Here is a 20,892-nt window from a genome sequence, read left to right on the forward strand (position 1 = left end):
TTGAATATTTCAGTGGTGCCTCCTGTCATCAGTCTGCTCGGCTGCCTTCTCTCACCTCCACTGGGATTCACCTCCTGGTCCCCCCTTGGCCAGCCTCCCCAGGGCCATCTTGTGGCTCGGTTGGCTGCCTTTGCAGCGGCTCAAGCAGAGTCCTAGAACCACGCTGGCTCCCCTCTTTCCCTCAACGCCCACAGCCAACTCATCAAGAAATCCTGCTGGATCTTCCTTCAAAACATGCCCAGAAGCCGCCTGCTCCTCGCTGCCCTGTGGCTTCCACCTTTCTTCCAGTTTCCATCCTGCTGCTCAGGGATTTCTCAGGTAGCCTCCTGTTTCCTTGCTTCTACCCCACACTGCCCTGTACCGGATCATTCCTAGCACGGCAACCAGAATAATCCTTTAAAGGTAAGTCAGGGCTTGTCAATACCACCCCCTACAAGCCTTCCATGACCCCCCAGTCCCTCAAGGAGAAACCCTCAGGAACTTCTCTGTCCTCATGGGCCTCTGGTCCCCCCACCCCAGCTACCCCGGGGCCCCACCGCAGCGATCTCAAAGGGGCTAGCCCAGCTTGCCTGGTGCCCTCCCACCTTTGCTCCAGCACTCCCCTCCCTAGCCATGAGATAGAAGACTGCAGTCTCCACCACTCCACATCCTTGGAGTTTTACTTCCCAAATAGCACGTTCCAGAGGCCACCCCAGGGGAATGGAGGCTCCAGGTAGGCAGGATTTTGACTTGTTTAGTTCACGGTCACATCCTTAGCCCCTAGAACAGTATTTGGTTCATGACAGGCACACAAGAAGTACTTCTGGAATATTAAGTGAATGAACGAATGGTGTGGTGGTGAAGAGTAAACCAGATGGCTCATGTCAAGGGCTGGCGGGGCTGTGCCCGGCACTGAGCAGACACTGAGGGGGGCCCTACGAAGCCAGCACTCACCTTCTAGGAGCCTGTAGGACACACTGATGTTGGGGCACAGGAACTGCACAGGCAGCAGCCGGAACTGGTGGAAGGTGCCAGGAGGCCTGTTCTCTCTGATGCGGAAGGAGACGCTTGTTTCGGGAAAGCAGAGCTCCCGGGGTTTGAGGGAACCACAAGCCGGGAAGGAAGTGTTGATGAAGGAGAAGTACACCCGGGCACAGCCTGGCCACTGGCACTCGCCCTCACGCAGGGACACAGACAACAGGAAGACCTGGAGGTAGATGGTGAGCACAGGGAAGCCGCCATCTGCAGAGAGAGAAGTCAGGCTTGGTGGGGCACCAGCCACACCCACAGGTGGTGGGGAACGGAACGGGGAAGGGGCAGGAGCTCCAGGGTTGGTGTAAAGCCCAGTCCTCTCCGTTGTCCACAGGGCTCCACTGGGCTCTCGACCCTGGCCAGCCACCTTCCGCTTGCCCTGAACTGCCCTAGACCTGGGGTCTGTCTCTGCTTCAGGATCTCATGGTTTTACTCCCTCTGCCTGGGGGTGCCTCACAGGCCCACCTCTCTTGTCATTCAGGTCTCGGCTCAAATACCACTCCCTCAGGTGCGCTGAGCACTGGGGTCTATTGTCCCCCCTATTTCTCCCCACCACCCTCTGGCACATCATTGCCCCCTCAGAGGGGTGCCCTGAGTCCCAGGTCTAACAGCAGGTAGAGCACTTCCCCAGGCTGGCTGCTTGTGGGGGCTCTTCACCCTCCCGAGGGACTGTCCTCCTGGAACGCCTCTGCAGAGACACACCCATGGACAGACTTCCCCAGCACCTGGAGGGGGAATTTCCAGCAAACTCCATCATGGAGGCTTTCTCCAACAAGGTCTGGATCTCTCTCAGCCCTATAGTGGTTGCTCTCCCACATTTGCTCTTCCCGTATTCATCAGAGTTCTCTTTGCTTCTTCCTAGCCTGTCCTTTGGTGCTTCAATCCCCGGTTGTAGTTAAGCATTTTCTAGATGAACCTGCCCTGTTCCAGTTACCGCGTGGTTTCTCTCCTGACTGGGCTTAACAGGTGCAATCATGAACAGAACAGGCCTCCTAGGAAATGTGGACCCTTGGCAAATTCCACTCTGGCCTCTACCCCTGGAAACCTAGTTTAAGTTCCCCAAAGGGGCTTGGGATGGAGGCGGCAGCAACCAAGTACAGGCAGAACCAAGACCCATCTCAGATGCCACCTCCAGAACTGGGGGTGCCCCGGTGGTGGGCTCTGTCATGTGACCTTGGCTTTCCTTGGCAGACGGGGGCGCAGCCATTCTGCCCCTGCTGGGCAGTGCGTTCTGCATTCGCAGGCATGCCACAGGTCTCTTGAGGGGGCTCAGGGCTGGTGTGAGGGTGCAGTGAGGCCATGTCTTCGGAGGAGATGCTTGGAGGTGGGGAGCTATTGGGTGTGCGATCACCATTTTGTGCCACAAGGCAGAATGCTGCTCCACTCCCCAGTATCAGGTCACATGTGGCCTTCTCTCTGCTCTGACTCCTGCTCTGAGGAGACTGGCCAGATCTTCCTTCCACGCCACTTTCCTCCCCGGCACCAGGCCTGAGTCCCCACTGGGTACCGAGGGCAGCTTGCTGCTGATGGGAAGACAAGCTTTCCGTGGAACTGCTACTTCTCTAGGAAGTTCCAGATCATTTGCTAAATCAAAATTTTCCAATTTTTCCAGCCCCTCTTAACCCCTCTCTTGTAACCCCAAATCCTATACACCCAAATGGAAAAGCCATCTAAGTCCAGCATGGAAAGAGCACCTGATTCTTTCCAAGGGTTCTCCAAAATCCTAACAGACTCAGAAGGCCCAAGGGTCATCAGCGGCCCCCAAACTCATCCTGGTGTCCTGGCCAGGCTGGACAGAGAGGCAGGCCAGCCTCACCTCACCCTTCACTCTTACACAGCAGGGATGGTCCAGGAACCACCCTCTTGAGCCTCACGGTGGGTGTGATGTGGGCTGTGGGAGGAGAAGTCAGGGTGGGGTTAGGTGGCTCCCTTACTTTGGATGCTGAGCTTCTCCCAGGCGCTGCGATCTAGGCTCCGGTTAAGGTAGAGAAGGCCTGTGTCCTCCTCGATGCGGATCCAGTCGTTCTCATGCAGCCTCGCACGGTAGGCGATGCCGTAGAGATGCTGGCCCAGGCGGAAGCTGGGCACCTCCTCGGGGACGTCCCGCAGGGCGTGGACGTAGAGCAGGGGCATGCCAGCTGGCTGGTCCACATACAGTTTCTCCCAGTAAGCATCCCTAGAGAAGTAGAGTCCTAGCGCAGCTGCAGAAAGCAGGGAAATGTGTGAGCGAGGGAGGAATGACGATGTCCCGAGCAGGCCTCCCAGGTAGACCAGCACTCTCCAGCAGCTTTATTTCACACTTTGATAAAAGCTTCTTTGTGGACCCCAAAATTTACTAACTTAAAATTCCAATCTAGCATAAGTAATAGTTTATAAGCAAAATTGTATGCAATTTCCTTGTTCTGAAATTATAAGAAAGAAATCTCACCCTCCATAATTTACAGGATTAAAGACTTTCATACAGAAATAAAGAAATAATAAAATTCTGATCTGAGTAGGACTTTCTCACTTGTAGACCTAAAAAGATACAACACACACCTATCTGTGTATCTAAAAACAAGCTGCAGATGGACTGCCTTAAAACAGAAAAAGAAAAGAGGAGGAGGCAGTACAAAACACCTGCAAAATCATTCTCAATTACCCAAGTTTGATAAGCATGTGAACCACACAGAGCTGGGAGTTCACTCAGGTTTCTCAGAAAATCACCTGGATTCAGAGTTTTCAAGTGTACACAGTGATGCCAGACAAGCAGGGCAGGCAAGAGTCACCAAAAATGAAGGAGGGCACTTTATTGATTTATTCATAAGATTTACTTATTTGAGAGGGAGTGTGCGAGAGATCACGAGTGTGTGCATGTTGGGGGAGGGGCAGAGGGAGAGAATCTTCAAGCAGATGCCCCGCTGAACGAGGAGCCTGTACCGGGCTTGATCTCATGACCCACGAGATCATGACCTGAGCCAAAACCAAAAGTTGGATGCTTAACCAACTGGGCTACCCAGGCGCCCCTGAACCAGGGCGCTTTATAAGAGAAACAAATCTTTATTTATTTATTTTGCAGATTTTTAATTTATTTTTTGACAGAGAAAGAGACAGAGAGAGAGGCAACACAAGCAGGGGGAGTGGAAGAGGGAGAAGCAGGCTTCCCGCTGAGCAGGGAGCCCAACATGGGGCTCGATCCCAGGACCCTGGGATCATGACCTGAGCCTAAGCCAGCCGCTTAACCAACTGAGCCACGCAGGTGCCCCAAGAGAAACAAATCTTTAAAGTTAAACATACTCCTACCATTTGACCCAGAAATCCTACTGAATTTATCCAGGAGAGGAACACATATGTCCATCAAATGACTTATTCACAAATGGCAGGGTTATTCACACAGCCAAGAACTGGAAACAGCCCAGATGCCCTTCAACGGGTGAGTGGATAAGCAAAGGGTGGTTTTCACACCATGCAATCTTATGCCGCAATAAAAAGGGATGAACAATTGATACACACGACAACGTGGAAGGATCACCAAGGGACTGTGGATAGGGCTCTGATTGCCACAAGGAAGAGGATGTGGACCATGGCCTCACTGGGTAAGCCCACTACTCTGCTGATTTTGTGTAAGTTCAACATTTTTCATAATAAAAGGTTTTAAAAAATAGTAAGAATTTTCAAGAAGCTGGATAAATAGGCGCACGATGCTTGAAAAACCACTAAAACCCTGTCAACACTCTATAATGCACAGAAAGTATCCAACATACAACACAAACATTAGAACTCGTGTATTCGCTCACATGAAGCCAATTTCTCTTTTCAATCAGCTTGTTTCCACCTAGACCCTACTCTTTTCATAGCTGTCAGGGTAAGCAGTCAGGTCAGGCTGCACCAGCAGAGGGATGATACCCTGGCACCGCCTGGGTCCTCAAGGACACATGTGGGTATGGGAAACAATCAAGTGCCAACTGGAGTCAGGTGGAGACCACAGGGAAGACCTTTTTAGATCCCGAAGCGGTAAAACGGTAAGCAAACAGGAAGGCTGACTGCACCGTGGAATGTTTTCCAGGATGACTGGACTACGGTGTGCCAGACTACGAGTGCCACCTTGGGGGGGGAAGCATGCCCTTGGCCCAGTCTGCTCCCTGCCAGACAGGCCTGGGCTGGGAAGGAGCAAGGGCTCCGGAGAGGGAGGGAGAGGGAAAGAAGGAAGGGAGGGTGAGAGAGAGAGAAGAGAGAGAGATGCTCTGGTCAGAGCCAAAGGCCTGACCCTGCACACCCCGCACTCAACACAGAGATGGAGGGAAGCGGGGGTGTGGGTGGAGGAATGACAACACTTATAATGTGGCCTTTTGGACCTCTGGAAATCCCCTCCCGAGGACAGGTGTCCCTGGAGTGGGACCTAGAATTACTCAGTCCCTGTGGGTGCAGTTCAGGGAGGGGCAAGCCAGGACCTCCAAGGAGCCTACCTTGTGCTCTGAGCTGAAGTTTATTGGGGGAAGGATCCACTCCAAAGTGTCACATTGGCTGCCATTCAAGGGGGAGGCAGCTAATGGAACGCCATGAAGTCACACTGGGGAGCTCGGGTGGGAGTGCCGAGACCGTGCCTCCCCCACCCTGGGGTCTCACCGGCAGACACGGGCAGGAGCTGCCTGAATGCCACCCTTCTCTTCCCACACCCTCCCCCCTGGCCCAGGAGGACACAGGTTCTCAGATGCATTCAGGGCTGACCTCCTTGGGATTTAGCAGCTGATGCTACGAAGGACAGGAGTGCAGCTCAGAGGGCTGTGTTGGCCCCACAGGGCCACAAGGCTGGCCTCTTGCAGCCCCTGTTGAAGGGCTGCTGATGGCACCAGCACAGGGCTGAGTGATGGGCCATGGCTAACAGGTCCTCTGAGGGTCCCTGCACACCTGGGATGCATTCCAGAGGCTTGCATGTCCCAGGACAGGCACCCACACTCCCCACAGTGTGGAGCCCCAAAGAGGACCCTACCAACTCATCAAGTCATGACTCAGACAAAGAGAGGAATGTTCCCTGTGGGTGAGGAGACACCCACAGGGAGGGGACAGTGGTAGGGGAGTCCCAGATGGGGCTTGGCAGCCACCCCCCACCAGGAGCATGCCAGAGTCTGCTCGGTGCTGCCTGGCAGGGTAACTCCTGGCTTGCTCTCCTCGGCTGGTCCGTCCAGTCTCCCCCACAGAAATCTGATATTATAGGGGCTCCCAACCCACCATGGCAGCATCTCAGCATGGCCACGTCCTGGACGGCAGGCTCAGAAGGGGGATGAGAGCCAGGCCCAGCACTGCGGCTCCACCAAGGGCCTGAATCACGAGCAGCGGCCAGCTTCCTCGTCCTCCAACATTCCCCGAAGGCTCCACAAGTCACAGCATCCAGCAAGAGCTCTAGGGGAGGGACTGAGTGGGGGGCTACCAGGGAAGGCGATGCTCGCTGCCCCATGGACAGGAAGAATGACTCATGACTCTCTTTCCACCCCCCCCCACCCTGTCCTGACCGCACAACCTTTGGGAGGGGCTGGGCCCCTGCAGTGCTGCCGCCTCTCGAAGGTGGAGTGTGGGGTGAGCACAGCCCGGCTGGGTGGCTCTGGGAGGCAGCACAGCACAAGGCCAATCCCCCACGCACACACTGACCTTTCATCCTCTCCACAGCCCCAGCGCGGCACCGTCAGGACCGCTGCTCTGCAAACACAGACACTGAGGCGGAAAGAAAGTCATTTGTTTGCTCAAGGGCGCACACATAGATAGCAAGAGAACGGGAATTTGTAAAGCAGGGTTCCAGAGAGGCACATCCTTCACCAGCCCACTCACCTCCCGGTGCCCCTACAGCTGCCATGCTCTTGATCCCCAGCTGACCAGGCCTGGGCCCCCGAGGTAGCCCTGCCTGCTGGGACACGCTTTGTTCCCCCACAAAGCCCTGAGCAGAGACCGAGGCTCCCTGAAAGTCAAGAATACCGGCTCGAGGGGGAAGGCAGTCCTGATGACTCACCATCTCTCTGGGCAGCTTGGCATTTCCGGGCACAAAAAGGAGGAGAGACGAACATCCAGGGGCCTCACAGGGTGGTGGCCAGGGGCAGCCTGGGCTTGTGACACCAACACCAGCTAAGGAGGGGGCTCAGCTGAGTGCTGCCAACCTCCTCAGCACCCTGGCAGAAGGGCACGCGCCAATCACTCATGATCTGAGAGGCTGCCGTTGGGCCTCAACTCCTGGAGCTGCAGGGAACGCTGCTGGGTCCACCAGACTGGGCACAGACCAGAGCAGCCCGTGTCTTCCAGAGCCCGTGTCACCAGGCCACCAGCTTTCCTTGGTGTGTTGGACCCCTCCACGGAGAGGTGAGGTCTGCCTTCTTGCCCCCAGAGGCCCAGCAAGGGGATGCTGCATGTCAACAGAGCTTACATCCTGAGAGGCAACACCGCTTCTGCTGGCACCTTCTCTCAGGACACGCATTTCTGGCCCTGGTCAGCAGGGTAGAACTGAGTAGAACTTGGCTGTTCTTGGAGCCACTGTGGGAAGGGACTTTCGGGGTGGCTCTGGTGACACTTGGGGGCTGTAGAAGACAGGTCTTGTCAGGGGGAGATACTCTCCCCACAGCACCCCACTGCTGGGTAGGTAGGAGCAGCTCCAGAATTGGGCTCCCCTCTGGGGGCCCTCCTTGACTGCACACACTTTCAGTGGTACAGGGGCCAGGAGGTAGGATGGCCTGAGCTCCCAGAGCTCCCCACCCCCAAGCTGGTGCAGTTCCCACCACGCAGACCACACGTGCAGGAGAGAATGGGTCCTGCCTGCTCTCATCGCAGAGCCCAGCCCTATGGGATCTGTGTGGGGCCCAGATGATTGCTGCCAAAAGGGATTTGTGGGTTGGGCAATGATTGTGAGCAGAAACAGACTTAAATGCACTTAAGTACCTCCCAGGTGGTCCCTGTAGCCAGGCATGGCTCCCTTAATGCTCCTCAATGTCACAGACACTTCTAGATGGGAAGGCAGGGAACTGAGGAGGTGGGTGCAGGGCTGGCCTCGGGCGGGTATAGCCTGGGCAGTCCCAAAGGGCCCCACACTTGGTTTAATGCTCTGACGTCACTGTTTTGAAATTCTTCACAATTCTAGAACAAAGGGTCCACATCATCATCCTACACTGGGCCCCACAAATGTTGCAGCCAGTCCTGGCAGGTGGATGAGGACAGCCTGAGATGGGCCACTGGTGTCCACTTCCACAGGGCTGTGCAGCCTCTGCAGTCTGCTGGCCTCCACTGCGTCTCAGCTTCTCCAGCTGCGAATCAGAGGGGGGCATGCTGGGGACAGGAGCTGACACAGCAGGTTGCAGACAGGCCTCGCCTTTGCACAGGTTATGTATTCTATAAAGCTCGTACTTCAGATTCACAGCTGCTGTGTGTGGATCCCCTTACTACCCCATTTCACAGTTCAGAACGCTGAGGCTGGGAGGTGAGAAGCCTTACAAAGGTCAGTCGGCTGGTGGTTCTGAGTCTCGGGGTTTGGTACACTGGCTAACAAAGTGGCAGTGGGAGTCAGGATGAGGGCAGATGCTGAGCCCACCAGGAGGCTCGCTGCTGGCACCTTTCTGCCAGGAAGGGCTGCCTGGCCTGTGGGCTCATACATAGCAGGACTCGCACAGCCTTCCCCACCCATACCTCCCACCTCTGAATGCCTCGGGGTGCCAGAATCCTCCCCCACACCTAGTCTACGGTTTCTGCCTGGATGGGGTTGGCCCGCATCACCCCCCAGTGGCACCCCATGGTCCTGGTTGCTCAGGTTGCCGCTGTTGCATGGCAACGTGCTGCAGGGTGAGGAGCTGGCCTTTCCTCTCAGAACAGTGGGTCCCTTGCAGCTCATGGCACCCCTGCCCAAGGCTCAAGTCACTGCTCACGTTCAGGGAGACCCCATCTGCTCCCACCCTGCCTGACCCCGCCAGGGAAAAAAGGTGTGGAACTCACGTCTGACAGGGCTGAAGTGCTGTCCTGCTCTCAGCAGGGCCTCGCCTGACATCTTGTTTACAAGCAAATCCACCACAGTGTCTGCCAGGTGGGTGGCTGGCTACATTCAGTGCACTCGGTCACCCGGCCATGGTTTTGCCTTTACCTCGGACCATTTTGTAGCCTGCAAAGGTCGTTTCCGAGGCTCCACATTTGGTTGGCATATTTAATTTATTCGGATTTGGATACAGATGGAACCAGGCCCACACCCCCCCTTCGTTCAACCCTTCACAGGGCACATGTGCACGCACACACTCACACGTGTGCGCTCACACACACTCTGCCCCGCGTGTGCACATCCTCGTGCCCACACTGGACCCTGAGCTCCTTCCTTTGCAGTGAGCAGGATGCTGAGCCTCGCCGGAGGAGGTCACTGCAGATGGTCAAGGGCTGGGCTCCCGCCTCTGGTTGCTGTCCCTTGCTTTTTCGGGCTCCTGCCGCCTCGGGGCAGCCAGCAGCAGAGAGGTGTGGGGACATTCCGAGTGCTCCACCTCATCCACCTGCCCAAAGTGCAGTCCCGTGGCGCCCGCACAGCCCACACCTGAGCCTGGTGATCACCTTCCCGCCAGACCCATCCCCAGCCTTGGCTGCCCTGTGCCCTGGAGGGTTGTCTCCAGCCAGCCCTGAGGCTGCAGGCCAGCCCCGGCCCTAGGAACCCAGCTAACTCTTCCATGAGCGGTGGGCTGCTACCCAGCTCTGCCAGCAGGCTCTGATCCCAGCCTGGAGGGGGGTCCTGCCCTGGGTGCCCTCAGCCTGAGGTGGCCCACAGAACTCCCCTGTGCCCACCGTTGTTCTCTCAACACATAGCTTAGGTGAACTAGGTGAACCTCTCCTGCTTCCAGTGCTGTGTGAGGGCTGCATTCTCGGTGAGCCCATATTGATACATGCATCTCTCCTACACACACTCACTCTCTCACACGCACACGGTTACATACTCACACTTACACACCGGCCCACTCAGTGTAGAGTAGCACAGTGTAGCCCGGTCCCAACTGTGGGCTCACCTGCACCAGCTCTCCGTGGTCCTGGCCAGCCCTGGCCATCGGGGCCACACACAGCTCACCAGAGGTGCCCCTGCCTTCCCTGTCACTCTCTGCAGTGGCGGTGCTGCCCTCTGACCGTGCCAGTCCGGATCTGGCTGGGCGCCCCTGGCCTGTGACCCCACCTCAGGGCCTGTCCCCCACACTGTTATGAGCGCCGATGAGTCACACTCACCATGGCACACAGTCGCCCTGCCAGGGAAAGGCAGAGAGTCCCCAACAGCTAAAAATGTCCTAGCATTGCAACAAGGAAGCTGGAATTGAGGGCTCCTAAGGAAGAAAGAAAAAGGTGCAACGGTGCGATCTAAGAACGGGGTGGGGTTGGGGCAGCGCCTGCATGTGTGTGCAGGGCAGGCCCTTCCTGCAGAACCCACTCGCCGGACAGCCCCCGCTCCCGCCCTTGACGAGCGCCAGATCGCGTAGATGACAGTTTTATTATAACCCAGCAGAATCTCCTTAACAGACGATTTCCTAATGCCATCATCTTTGCTGGGAATGGGAAACAGACCCCACCAACTTCTCCCCAGGGGCGGCCCCTCCCCCTGCAGGCCAGCTGTCCCTGTCGGGGGTCCCTCCAGCCCCAACACCGGCGCTGGGCACTATCGCCCTCTCAGGACGTGGTCTGTCCACACCACGGCCCCTCCTCTCAAGCACATTCCCAGCTGCTCTTTATTCTAGGGGCGTATTTGATACACACAAATGCATCATGCGCAACGCTTACACTGAAGGTAAATCCCACAACGCACGGCCAGCCTTACCAGACACTTAGCACTGCTGCCGCCCCGCCCGGGCCCCCACCTTCCACTTCACGCCACTCACTTTGGACATGAACCCGGGGCTTGGGTTTCTCTTGCCTTTTCTTAAATTGTTTTTTAAATAAGCTTTCTACCTCATTCCTGGAAGGTACTTTTGCTGTGTAGAGAATTCTGTAGGAAAGTTATTTTCTTCTCTCAGTCCTTCAAAGGACTTTTTTTTTTTTTTTTTTTTTTGCTTTTGTTGCTGCTTCAGAGAACCCTATACTCGTTCTACTTGTCACTCCTTGGTATTCTCTCTTCTCTCTGGCTGCTTCTAGGACCTCCTGTCTGGTGTTCTCTCCAGATGCACTACAATAAGCCAGCTTGCCAACCTCCTGGGCTGGGTTCCTCCCCCTTGCCAGCCCTCTGGATGGCAGAAGCTCCTTATTTTCTCTCCCTGTTCCCTCCAAGCAAATGGCAGCCGGTCCCACAGCATTCATAACCCGTGTTCATGAGCCTCTGTGCTGATGACTGCCACGTTCGCCAGCCCCGACCTCATCCTCAGTGTCAGGTGCGAATCTCCACTGTCTTGCTCCAGCCCCTCACACGCTCCAGTCCACGTAGAGAAGGACCCAGGCCACCCACCCCCGCCTGCTCCTCCCATCTGCCCCCCCCATTCAGGGTACCATCCACCTCACTGCTGAGGCCACACACCTCAGACTCACCACGGGCCCTTCCATCTTCTACCCCTCCCACCAGCCCATGGACTGCCCCCTGCCATCCCCAGTCCAAGCTGCCATGCTCCCATTCCTCCCTCACCTGGATGATACCACACTGCTCAAGGGGCCTTCCTGAGCCCACTCTTTTTTTTTTTTTTTAAATTTTTTTATTGTTATGTTAATCCCCATACATTACATCATTACCTGAGCCCACTCTTAACCACCCAGGCCACTGTACAGAGCCCCCAGGGTCAGTTGGACCATGTCAACCTCTGCCTGAAGCCCTGTATTAACTGCCCATTGCTTACAGAATAAAACACAACTCCTAACCAGGCGTGAGGCCCCAACTGTCCTCCCCCCAGCTCACCTCCTCCCTACTCTCTCGGGCACCCACCTTCCAGGCATATCAGCCAACTCACTACTATGAGCTGAAAGAACAGACTAATGAGTGACCCAATGAAGGCAACAATGAAGGAGCAAACCAATAAACACATGGGTTCATGAAGGGGGGCACGCTGGAGACTTTTGGGAAATGGTCCAAATCTGGGATGAGAGAGGGGGTGGAGCTAAGATACTCTGGCTTAGTCTGATGGGCACTGGGAGCCACAGGTGGAGAGTCAGCAGCAGAATGAGCCAGAAGAGCCACACGGATGGCCCTCCTATGCTCACAAGACTCGTGAGGGACGTGCGGGGCCCTCTAGTGCACTAGCCATCTCGGGGAGGCCAGTGGTGGGTGCTGAGCAAACAGCCCCCAGGCTGAGAACAAAACCTCGGATCCCTGCTCAAGAGATGACTTACTGGTGTCTGAGGAGCACTGCCAACTGGAGATGGTGGCCAGAATGGGTGTGCTCACTCACACACACTCACATGCACACACACACGTGCGTGCACACGGAGTCACCCTGCAATTACTACGCTTTGTCTCAGTGGGAGGCTCTGCTTTTACACGGGATTATAATGTATCTGCTTTTAGGAAAAAAGTACAGATCAAATTTGCAAATCAAATTTATAAATAACAGATTTGGGGGGAGGCATAAAAGGGAATCCCAGTTTTTAAAATTAATTGTGGTAAAATACACATAAAATTTACCATCTTAATTATTTTAACTATTTTAATGTCCCAACGAGGACACCAGTCACCGTGATCAGGGCAGTGCCGCCTCGGTTCCAGTCCTCCATTCCTTCTTCCCCAAATGCTGCCCAAGGGGGCAGCCTGTGCCACCACGCCACAAGGCTAAGTGGCCTTCCTAGTGTGGGCTGGGCACACAGCAAGGGCGAGCTGGATAAGCCCGCACACAGTGAGGAGCAAGTGGGCATCCTGGCCCACACTGGGTGCCTCAGCTTCCCCTAATGAGCTCCGGGGCTCTCCATGTTCCTGAAGGTTGCATCTAGCGCAGAGCCCAGGGCTCCCGCCTGCCAGCCTGGCCAGGAGCTTCACACAGAGCTCAGCTCTCAGGGCCCACCATCGTCCCTCCAGCCTCAGTCCTCACTGTGTGGTTCATGATGGGGAAGGACAGGGCACCCAATGCAGGGTGCAGTGTCTCCCCAGACACCTGTCCTCTTGGGCCTTGGCTGGGAAACATGGACGGCACGGCAGCTTGGGAGAGCCGCTGGATGGAGAAAGAGAGACCTGGGGGCCAGCCCCTGCCTCAGAGATACCACTCTGCATACACAGGCACACCCTTCTACCTTTGTGAAAAGCTCTTCCTTGCACACCTCGCCTGAGCTTTTGCTGTAGGCCAGGGACATCCCTCCCCCGACTCGATGATGGGAAAAAGAAACCGAGGTTCACCTCTCACATTCATGGTAGAAGTGCAGTCAGCGCCCAGGTGTCCTGACCCTGCCCACATCATCCAGGTAGCCTTCTGCCAAGAGTGGGGAAGGGGTCTGGGCATGGTTGAAGTCTGGGGCAATGAGGTCAATGACTGAGGTCTACAGCCCAGGCCGTGTGGGAGCTAGTAGCCCGGACTTGCCCTTTGGGCACAAGCCTCAGCCTTCCGCTCCGAGGGACCCGGGCCCCAGGCCGCACCCTGCATGCACCCGCAGCCACCACCCACATGGCCACGCCCGTCCAGGCCAGCTGCAGTGGCCTCACAGAGATGATGGACGCTCCTGCCCAAATGTGATTTCCCAGCTGCTGTTGAGTTAATCACCAGCCTCATGAGCAGTTCCTTCCGGCTTCTATGCAAAGGAAACTGCCAATTAGGTTACAATTAATTTCTTACCCAGGGCAAGGCCTGGCTGGAAAAAGACTGGCCACCCAAGTGGCCTGCCGATGACTGTGTGCAGGTCACCAGGCCCCCGTGGCTCCAGGACTCGCATGCCCCAAGGCCCCAGCTGACTTCCGGTGTGCTGGCCCCAGCCTGGGGTGACCGGCCAGGACATTATCAGCTTTGACCCTGGGGATTCTGCCTGGGGAACTGTCCCTCATGCACCCAGCGGGGCACTGTGACTCAGACTTATACAAATCTGTCACCCCACCTACCTTGAGCTCCCTGAACAGAGATGGCCCTGCCCATTTTTGTCCCCCCCCCCGACCCGCACCCCAGCATTCCTTTTGTGTAACATTAACAGGCCAGACATCTACAGTGCATTCTCTGTGAGAGGTTCTGTTCTAAAGTACTTCACACGCATTGTTCCACTTAATTAACACAACTGCCAGAAGTAGCGGTGATTATGATGCCTGTCTTGCAGAGAGAGAAACTGAGGCAGAGAGAGGCTAAGCATCTTGCCCAAAGCCACTCAGACAGTGAGCCAGGACTTAAGCTGGGTCCCGCCTGGGTTGGTGTGCATGGCCACCAAACTCTTCGGCTTAGTGATGGCCATGCACACACATGCAGAGAAGCCAGGGCCCTGGGACCTGGGACTCTGGGCCACCTACCCACCTGCTTGCAGACCAGGCTGAAAATGCCATCATAAATAACCATCCATACCTCCCTTAGCCTCTTCTAAAAAGCAGGTGCTCCTAGAAGTCTCCTGGTATAAATTTATTAACATTTCAGTGAAATGGGGTGAAACCCAGGTAAGTGTGACTGGGTGGGAGTCTGCTCAGGCAGTATCTGTCTGACACGGACAGACACAGTAATGGTTGCTGCATGCAGACGGAGCACCTGGAAGGTGCCCACCGATGCTAGGGGCCCGACATGTCTATCTCTGCTGGATACAGAAGTGAGCCTTGAGGGATCCTTCCCTCCACCTTACTGGATCCTATTATCACCAAATATTCGAAAAGGTAGAACCAGCAAGGTCCAGCTTCTGCACGTGGATAGTGACCCACGACTTGTATCTCCTGGCAGGGAAGGGTCAGGGCAGTCCCTGGGAATGTAGCACCTACACGGGGTGACTGGGACAAAGGCATCTCCACGAGCCAGCAGCGGCCTGTCAGTCAGAGCAGGGCCTACTGGGACTGCTCTAGCTCGATGCGGGGCTGGAAGGCCATCCTGTGGTCTGGATGTGCTTCCTTGTCAAGTCTGAGAAGAACAGAAGGGGCCCTCTCAAAGGAAGGCCCTTTTCCCAAGGGCTCTGGGAATAGGCCTGCCCTCCTGCCCCCAGCACACACTCTGTCCCATGTGGGGCGGGTTTGGGATGTCACAGTGCTCCTTCTGGGAGCCCCCCCCACTCCCTCCCTGCAGCTTTGGACCTGCTGCCCCCTCCTCTTCCTACTCCCCACTATAAGCGAGGGCAGGTGCAGTCAGGTGAACAGCAAACAGGACCCCCAGCAGGGCCACCACGATCCCTGGAGCAGAAGCTGTGTTCTCTCTGGAGATGTGGGAAGCCTCAAAGAAGGCCTAAGGGTCTGCTCTGCTGGGAGGGTGGAAGGAAGAGAGCTGGGGAAGCCTCTGAGAGAGGCAGGCTCCAGCACAGCGTGGACCTGGGGCCAGACAAGCCGGCAGGGCCTGAGGGCCCACTGCACACCAAGGGCTTTCCCCATCTATATGGTTTCCCATCTATAAAATGACGAGGTTGCATCTGATGCTAAGGCTCCTTTTAATTCTGATTCCCCTATGAGTCTATGTGATGTCTGTGCAGAAGCAGTCACAGAATGAACTTCCTGACCAAGGACCAATGTCAGGATGGTGGGCATGATGGAAACTGGGGTGGGCTTTGACCTAGGTGGTCTCTGGGAGTAGGGTGTGGGCCATGGGATGGAGCAGCATTACAATCACAGGTGTCTTCCTAGACCACCAATGATGAGGCAAAAAGACATGAGCCTAGATCCGAAGGAGAGATTTTAGTCCAACACAAGGAAACAGAAAGATAAGGGCAGAGCTGGGCCCAAGCCCGCACTCCTTCACTGCCTCTGTGTAACCAGCGTGTCATGCAGTCTCTCCAGGTCGGTTCCCAGCTGTGAACCAGGACCGGAACTCCTCCTTGGAAGCATGGCTGGGATAGGCCAGGTACAGAGCACCTGCTGACAGAAGCCAGTTCTCTGTTCTCCCTTGCCCACTCTGGAACCAGGTCTGCCTGGGGCCCACAAAGCCTTCCAGCTACTCCTCAGTCAAGGCCTGCCCACCCCCATGCCGCTGCCCAGCACTCCAGTCACTTTTGGGTACAAGGGGGAGCAGTGCCTCAGCTCACACTGCTGTCCCAGGAAAATGGCTTCAAGGGACTGGCAGCATGACATCACACAGCTATAATTACGATAATCAACTTATACCGCATCTGCCTGGTTATTTTTAGACTCAGGACTGAGGTTGAGCAAGACAGGGCAGTCCTGGGTTCCCTGGCTGCTGAGTCCTGCCTTGTCAGGTGGGCTGAGTGGGTTGCTGATTCCTGGCACCCTCCTTTCCCTGGTCCTTCACACGGTGATCCCTGGGCATGGGCATCTCGCACACAAGTTGTGACGCCATCGCTTCTGGGGCATTCGAGCTTAACGTGGCCTCAGGGTCCAGGTCTTTGGAGAAGGTCCTCAGGGTCCCAATGGGGTTATGGTGACTCAGCCTCCCCCACTGAACATCCGATGAACCCACGTCCTCCTCAAAAGGGATCTGGGGCTCAGACACTGACAGAAATATCACTGACATGATGAAATGCTAATGACACAAAATGGCTCCTCAGCAATACTTGGTGGAGGTTTGATAAAGCGAGGTAAACCCAACAACAAAAAGACACTCCACCCAATTAACACATGGGTGAAGGACCTGAATAGATATTTCTTCAAAGAAGATGCAAATGGCCAATGAGCACGATAAAGATGTTCAACATCATTATTCATTAGGAAAATGCAAATCAGGGGCGCCTGGGTGGCTCAGTCGTTAAGCGTCTGCCTTCGGCTCAGGTCATGATGCCAGGGTCCTGGGATCGAGCCCCGTATCGGGCTCCCTGCTCCGCGGGGAGCCTGCTTCTCCCTCCCCCACTCCCCCTGCTTGTGTTCCCTCTCTCACTGTCTCTCTCTGTCAAATAAATAAATAAAACCTTTAAAAAAAAAAAAAGGAAAACGCAAATCAAAAGTACAATGAGATACCACATTGTACCCAGTACTCTGGCTATAATTAAAACAAAACAAAAATCCAGAAAATAACAAGTGTTGTCAAGGATGTGGCAAATCAGAACTCTCACACACTGCTGGTGGGAATGTAAAATGGTGCAGCTGCTGTGGAAAACAATTTGGCAATTCCTCAAAAAAATAAAACAGAATTACCAGATGGCCCAGCAATTCCACTCTTAGGTACATACCTAAGAAGACTGAAACCAGGGACTCAGATATTTGTCCATGAATGTTCACAGCAGCTTTATTCACAATAGCTAAAAGGTGGAAACAATCTAAATGTTCATCAGTAGGTGAATGTATAAAGAAACGTGATATTTATATCCAACGGAATATTAGCCTTACAAGGAAATAAAATACGGATACACGCCACAATGTGCACACACTTTGAAAACACGATGCTAAGAGAAAGATGCCAGATACAAAGGTCCATGTATGTGAAATATTCAAAGTGGACCAACCCATAGAGACAGGACGCAGAACAGTGGTTACCATGGGCTGGGGGTGGGAATGCTAGGGGGCAATGCCTAGTGGCTAAGAGTTTCCTTTCGTGGCGATGAAAATGTTTTGGAACTACATAGCAGCAATACCTCTGTGACACCGTGAATGTACTAAACGCCACTGAACTGTTCACTTACAATGGGTGATTTCATGTTATGTGAATTTTACTTCACCAAAAAAAGCAAACTGTAATTATCTGCCATCCCTCCCCCCCCCAGTCCCTGGGCCCAACGCAGGCCCTGGCTGTGCTGACCAGGAGAGCAGATGTGGAAGAGGTGGGGCTCGGGGGTGTGAGTCTGGAGAGGGGGCCCCCAAGAGCATATGCAGGTGCCCCAGTGCGTGCCCTCCCCTCCGCCACGCTCTCCTTTGTACTCTGGGCCTCTCTTGAGGGAAGGGCCATGTGACGGGATTCCAGCCCACAGAACATGGGCAGAGTGCCGGGAGCCCCTCCAGGCCTGGCTCTGTGCCCCTCCCTGAGCACATGGCTGGGCATGGAGTGGCTAGCAGGATGCACCACCAGCAGGAGACAAACGGACTGTGTTGTCACTGAGACTGTGGGAGTTTCTGTTACCGAGTACAGTCTCACCTGCCCTCAAAGATACGAGTGAGTGGGAAGCAGGGCAGCAAAGACCATTAGAATGGCTTCTCACTCAAGACCCTGCAAGGCTCTGTGGAGTCATGTCTGTGGTCCTTCTGGACGAGTCTCCTATGAAGACCACCATCTGGGTTGCCTACCTCACAAGGCTCATCCCTCCGGTGGCAAAGCATGTCCCCACAGTGCTAAGTGCACGTTAAGTCGGCTTCCACCGGCGAGGAGATGCAGGGTGGCTACTCCAGGGACTAAGTGCCTGCTAGAACAGTGCCCTGCTCCCCGACTCCACCGTTCCTCCTCCCCAGAAAGGACAGAAAGCAGCAGACACCCCATAGCCAATGTCAGAAGGGCAGGATGGGGGAACAGGCAAGGAGAAAACCTGCACCCACCCAGGACCAGCCCCAGCTCTGCCTTTCACTATTTCGCTGTGTTCTGTGTCTTTGCTTGTTTCACTGGCAAGAGAAATTTAAGGAACAAACTCACGAGACTCTCTTAGCTGCCTGCCGTCACTCTGTATACCTCCAAGTCAACCCCCCCCCCCACCCTCAGGTCCTGGTACACAGAGTGCACATTTTCCCCAGTGTCTTCTAGGCCATTAATTAAATTTTAGGAAATTGCACTTTTTCTTTTCCCCTTTCGAAAAGAGTGAGAATCACTGGAATTTTCTGGTGATCACACAGACACCTAGGGGGCACTGGAACCAACTTTGATGGCCAGTACCCTGCTGGGAGATTTCGGATTTATTTTAGAAGCAGAGTCCCGTCTCCCATCAGAGAGCAGGTCAGGCTGGTGCTTGGGGCTGGGCTAAGAGCTTCGACTCCCTTTGCACACCCCCCCAACTGGGCCATGCTGCCTTCTAAGCATTTCTTGGATCCCTGGGCCCTAAAGAACCCAGACATCAGCACCCCACGTCACATAAGAGCAAAGGCCCAAGATGGCAATGAGGGGCAGCTGCCTGCGCCTAAACTTGGGAGGGGGCCTGGGGCCCCGGGACCTGGGCCTACAGGGGCACAGGCATCTCCCCTGAGCTGGGCCTGGAACGGGGCCCTGCCTGTCACAGAACCCCAGCCTTGGCCCCACTGGGCTTTGAGATTGTCACGGACAGCTTGAACCAGCCCGCCCACAGGTGCACAGGTGACTTTTCTGCGGAGGTGCCCGGGCTGCTGTACTCGGTAGAGCCACTCACAGGGCAAAAGCAAACAGAGGTGTTTGCTCGGGGCTGGCCACCTGCTCTCCTTGGGGGCCCAGGTGGCGCCCGAACTGCCTCTCTCAAGGTCCTGTTGGCGTCGCCTACCCCACAACTGCATTTTCTGGGGGCATCAGCTCCAGTGGGGGAGGAGCTGAGGGAACGATGGCACATCGCTGCCTCCTCTTGTCCCACCACCTCCTTGCCCAGAGTCTCAGAGGGAACAGTGCAGGGAGCCCACTGGCTTCACGGCTCCAGCCTCAGGGACGAAGGGAGGTCCCAGAAGCTCCTACAACCACACAGCTGTGAAGCCTGAGCTTGACGGGAGCCCAGGCCTTGCCTGGTCCCAGAGCTTAGGAAAGGTGGACAGTAGGAAGTCTAGACGGGGAGGGAGGGCAGGAAGGCCCAGTCTACAGGGTTCCCAAGTGTCCTGGAGCATTGGCCCAAAGACAGCCTCATCTGCTAAGGTTTTCTGAGGTGAGGTGGAGCCCTGCCTCCGAAGTCACAGCATCCCTTAAAGCCCCAAACACCAGGCCTGGATTGCCATGCTGGGGTGGTGAAGGGAAAGCCAAGGGGGCTCTGGGAGGCCTGGGCATTCCCAGCCCTTCAAGCCTCCCAGGAGCACCCTCCCCAGGCCAGCAGAGGACCTCCCGGGGTGTGACCTGAGTTGTACTGATGCCCCAGCCTTCCAGGGGCTGAAGCGCCCCCACCCCATAGAGCATGGACAAGGGCCCTCAGAGACCTATGGGAGGCTGAGGAGAGAGAACAAGGGAATAGGAGGGAGATGGGCAGGGGGACTGGGTGACCCCCTGCTGTCATCACCACATTGCAGCCCATGGCCAGGAGGGTCACTTGCCTGCCTGGCTGTCCAAGGCGCTCTCCTACCCTGCCCCTCAGCCTGTCTCCCTTTGAGCACCTCCTCTGAAATCACACACATGTATTTGGGAGAAGTGATGGCTCAGTGCTTCCTTTACTGCCTGACCCTCCCTGCACAGTGACAGTTCTGAGGTCAAAGGGCCCTTATGTTGTTTCCCAAGGGTATCCCCTGCCCTGGAGAAGTTCCCTAGCCAGCAGATGGTCCCTCAGGGAGTATTTGTGGATCACTATTACTGTTACTGTTACTATTAAATCACTCAGAGAAACAATTGCAGAAATGAGGAGGAGGACACAGAGAGGAGGAGAAGAACATGGGGAACAGGAAAACACAGGTAGGAGGAGGAAGACACAGAGAGGAGGAACACATGGGGAGGGGGAGGAGGACATGGACAGGACATGGGGAAGAGGACATGGGGAGGAAGAGGAGGACATGCGGAGGAGGAGGACACAGAAAGGAGGAGGACACTGGGAGGAGGAGGACATGGACAGGACATGGGGAGGAGGACATGGGGAGGAGGAGGACACTGGGAGGAGGAGGAGATGGAAGGAGGAGGACATGGAGGGAGGAAGACATGGGGAGGAGGGGGAGAACACAGGAGGAATGGAGAGAAGGAAGAGAACATGAGGAAGAAGAAGACATGGGGAGGAGGAGGACACAGGAAGGGGAGGACATGGGGAGGACGACAGTGGGTGGAGGAGGAGGGCACAAGAAGGAGGAGGTTACCAGGAGGAAGAGGACACAGGGAGGAGGAGGATATAGGAAGG

The 20,892-nt window shown here is 55.5% G+C and overlaps 1 protein-coding gene across 1 annotated transcript in view; it reads right to left on the reverse strand.

Moving 5' to 3' along the window:
- Positions 1-20,892, reverse strand: part of RET (ret proto-oncogene) — a 52,693-nt gene that overhangs the window by 25,567 nt on the left and 6,234 nt on the right. Inside the window, exons 2-3 of the mRNA XM_032432573.1 lie at positions 2,946-3,212; positions 934-1,221 (exon numbers count right to left, since the gene is read on the reverse strand). Coding sequence (XP_032288464.1) covers positions 934-1,221; positions 2,946-3,212 — 555 coding nt within the window. The remainder of the gene's footprint in view (positions 1-933; positions 1,222-2,945; positions 3,213-20,892) is intronic.

The sequence above is a fragment of the Phoca vitulina genome, unplaced genomic scaffold, assembly GCF_004348235.1.
Source record: "Phoca vitulina isolate PV1807 unplaced genomic scaffold, GSC_HSeal_1.0 scaffold48, whole genome shotgun sequence".
NCBI classification, from domain to species: Eukaryota; Metazoa; Chordata; class Mammalia; order Carnivora; family Phocidae; genus Phoca; species Phoca vitulina.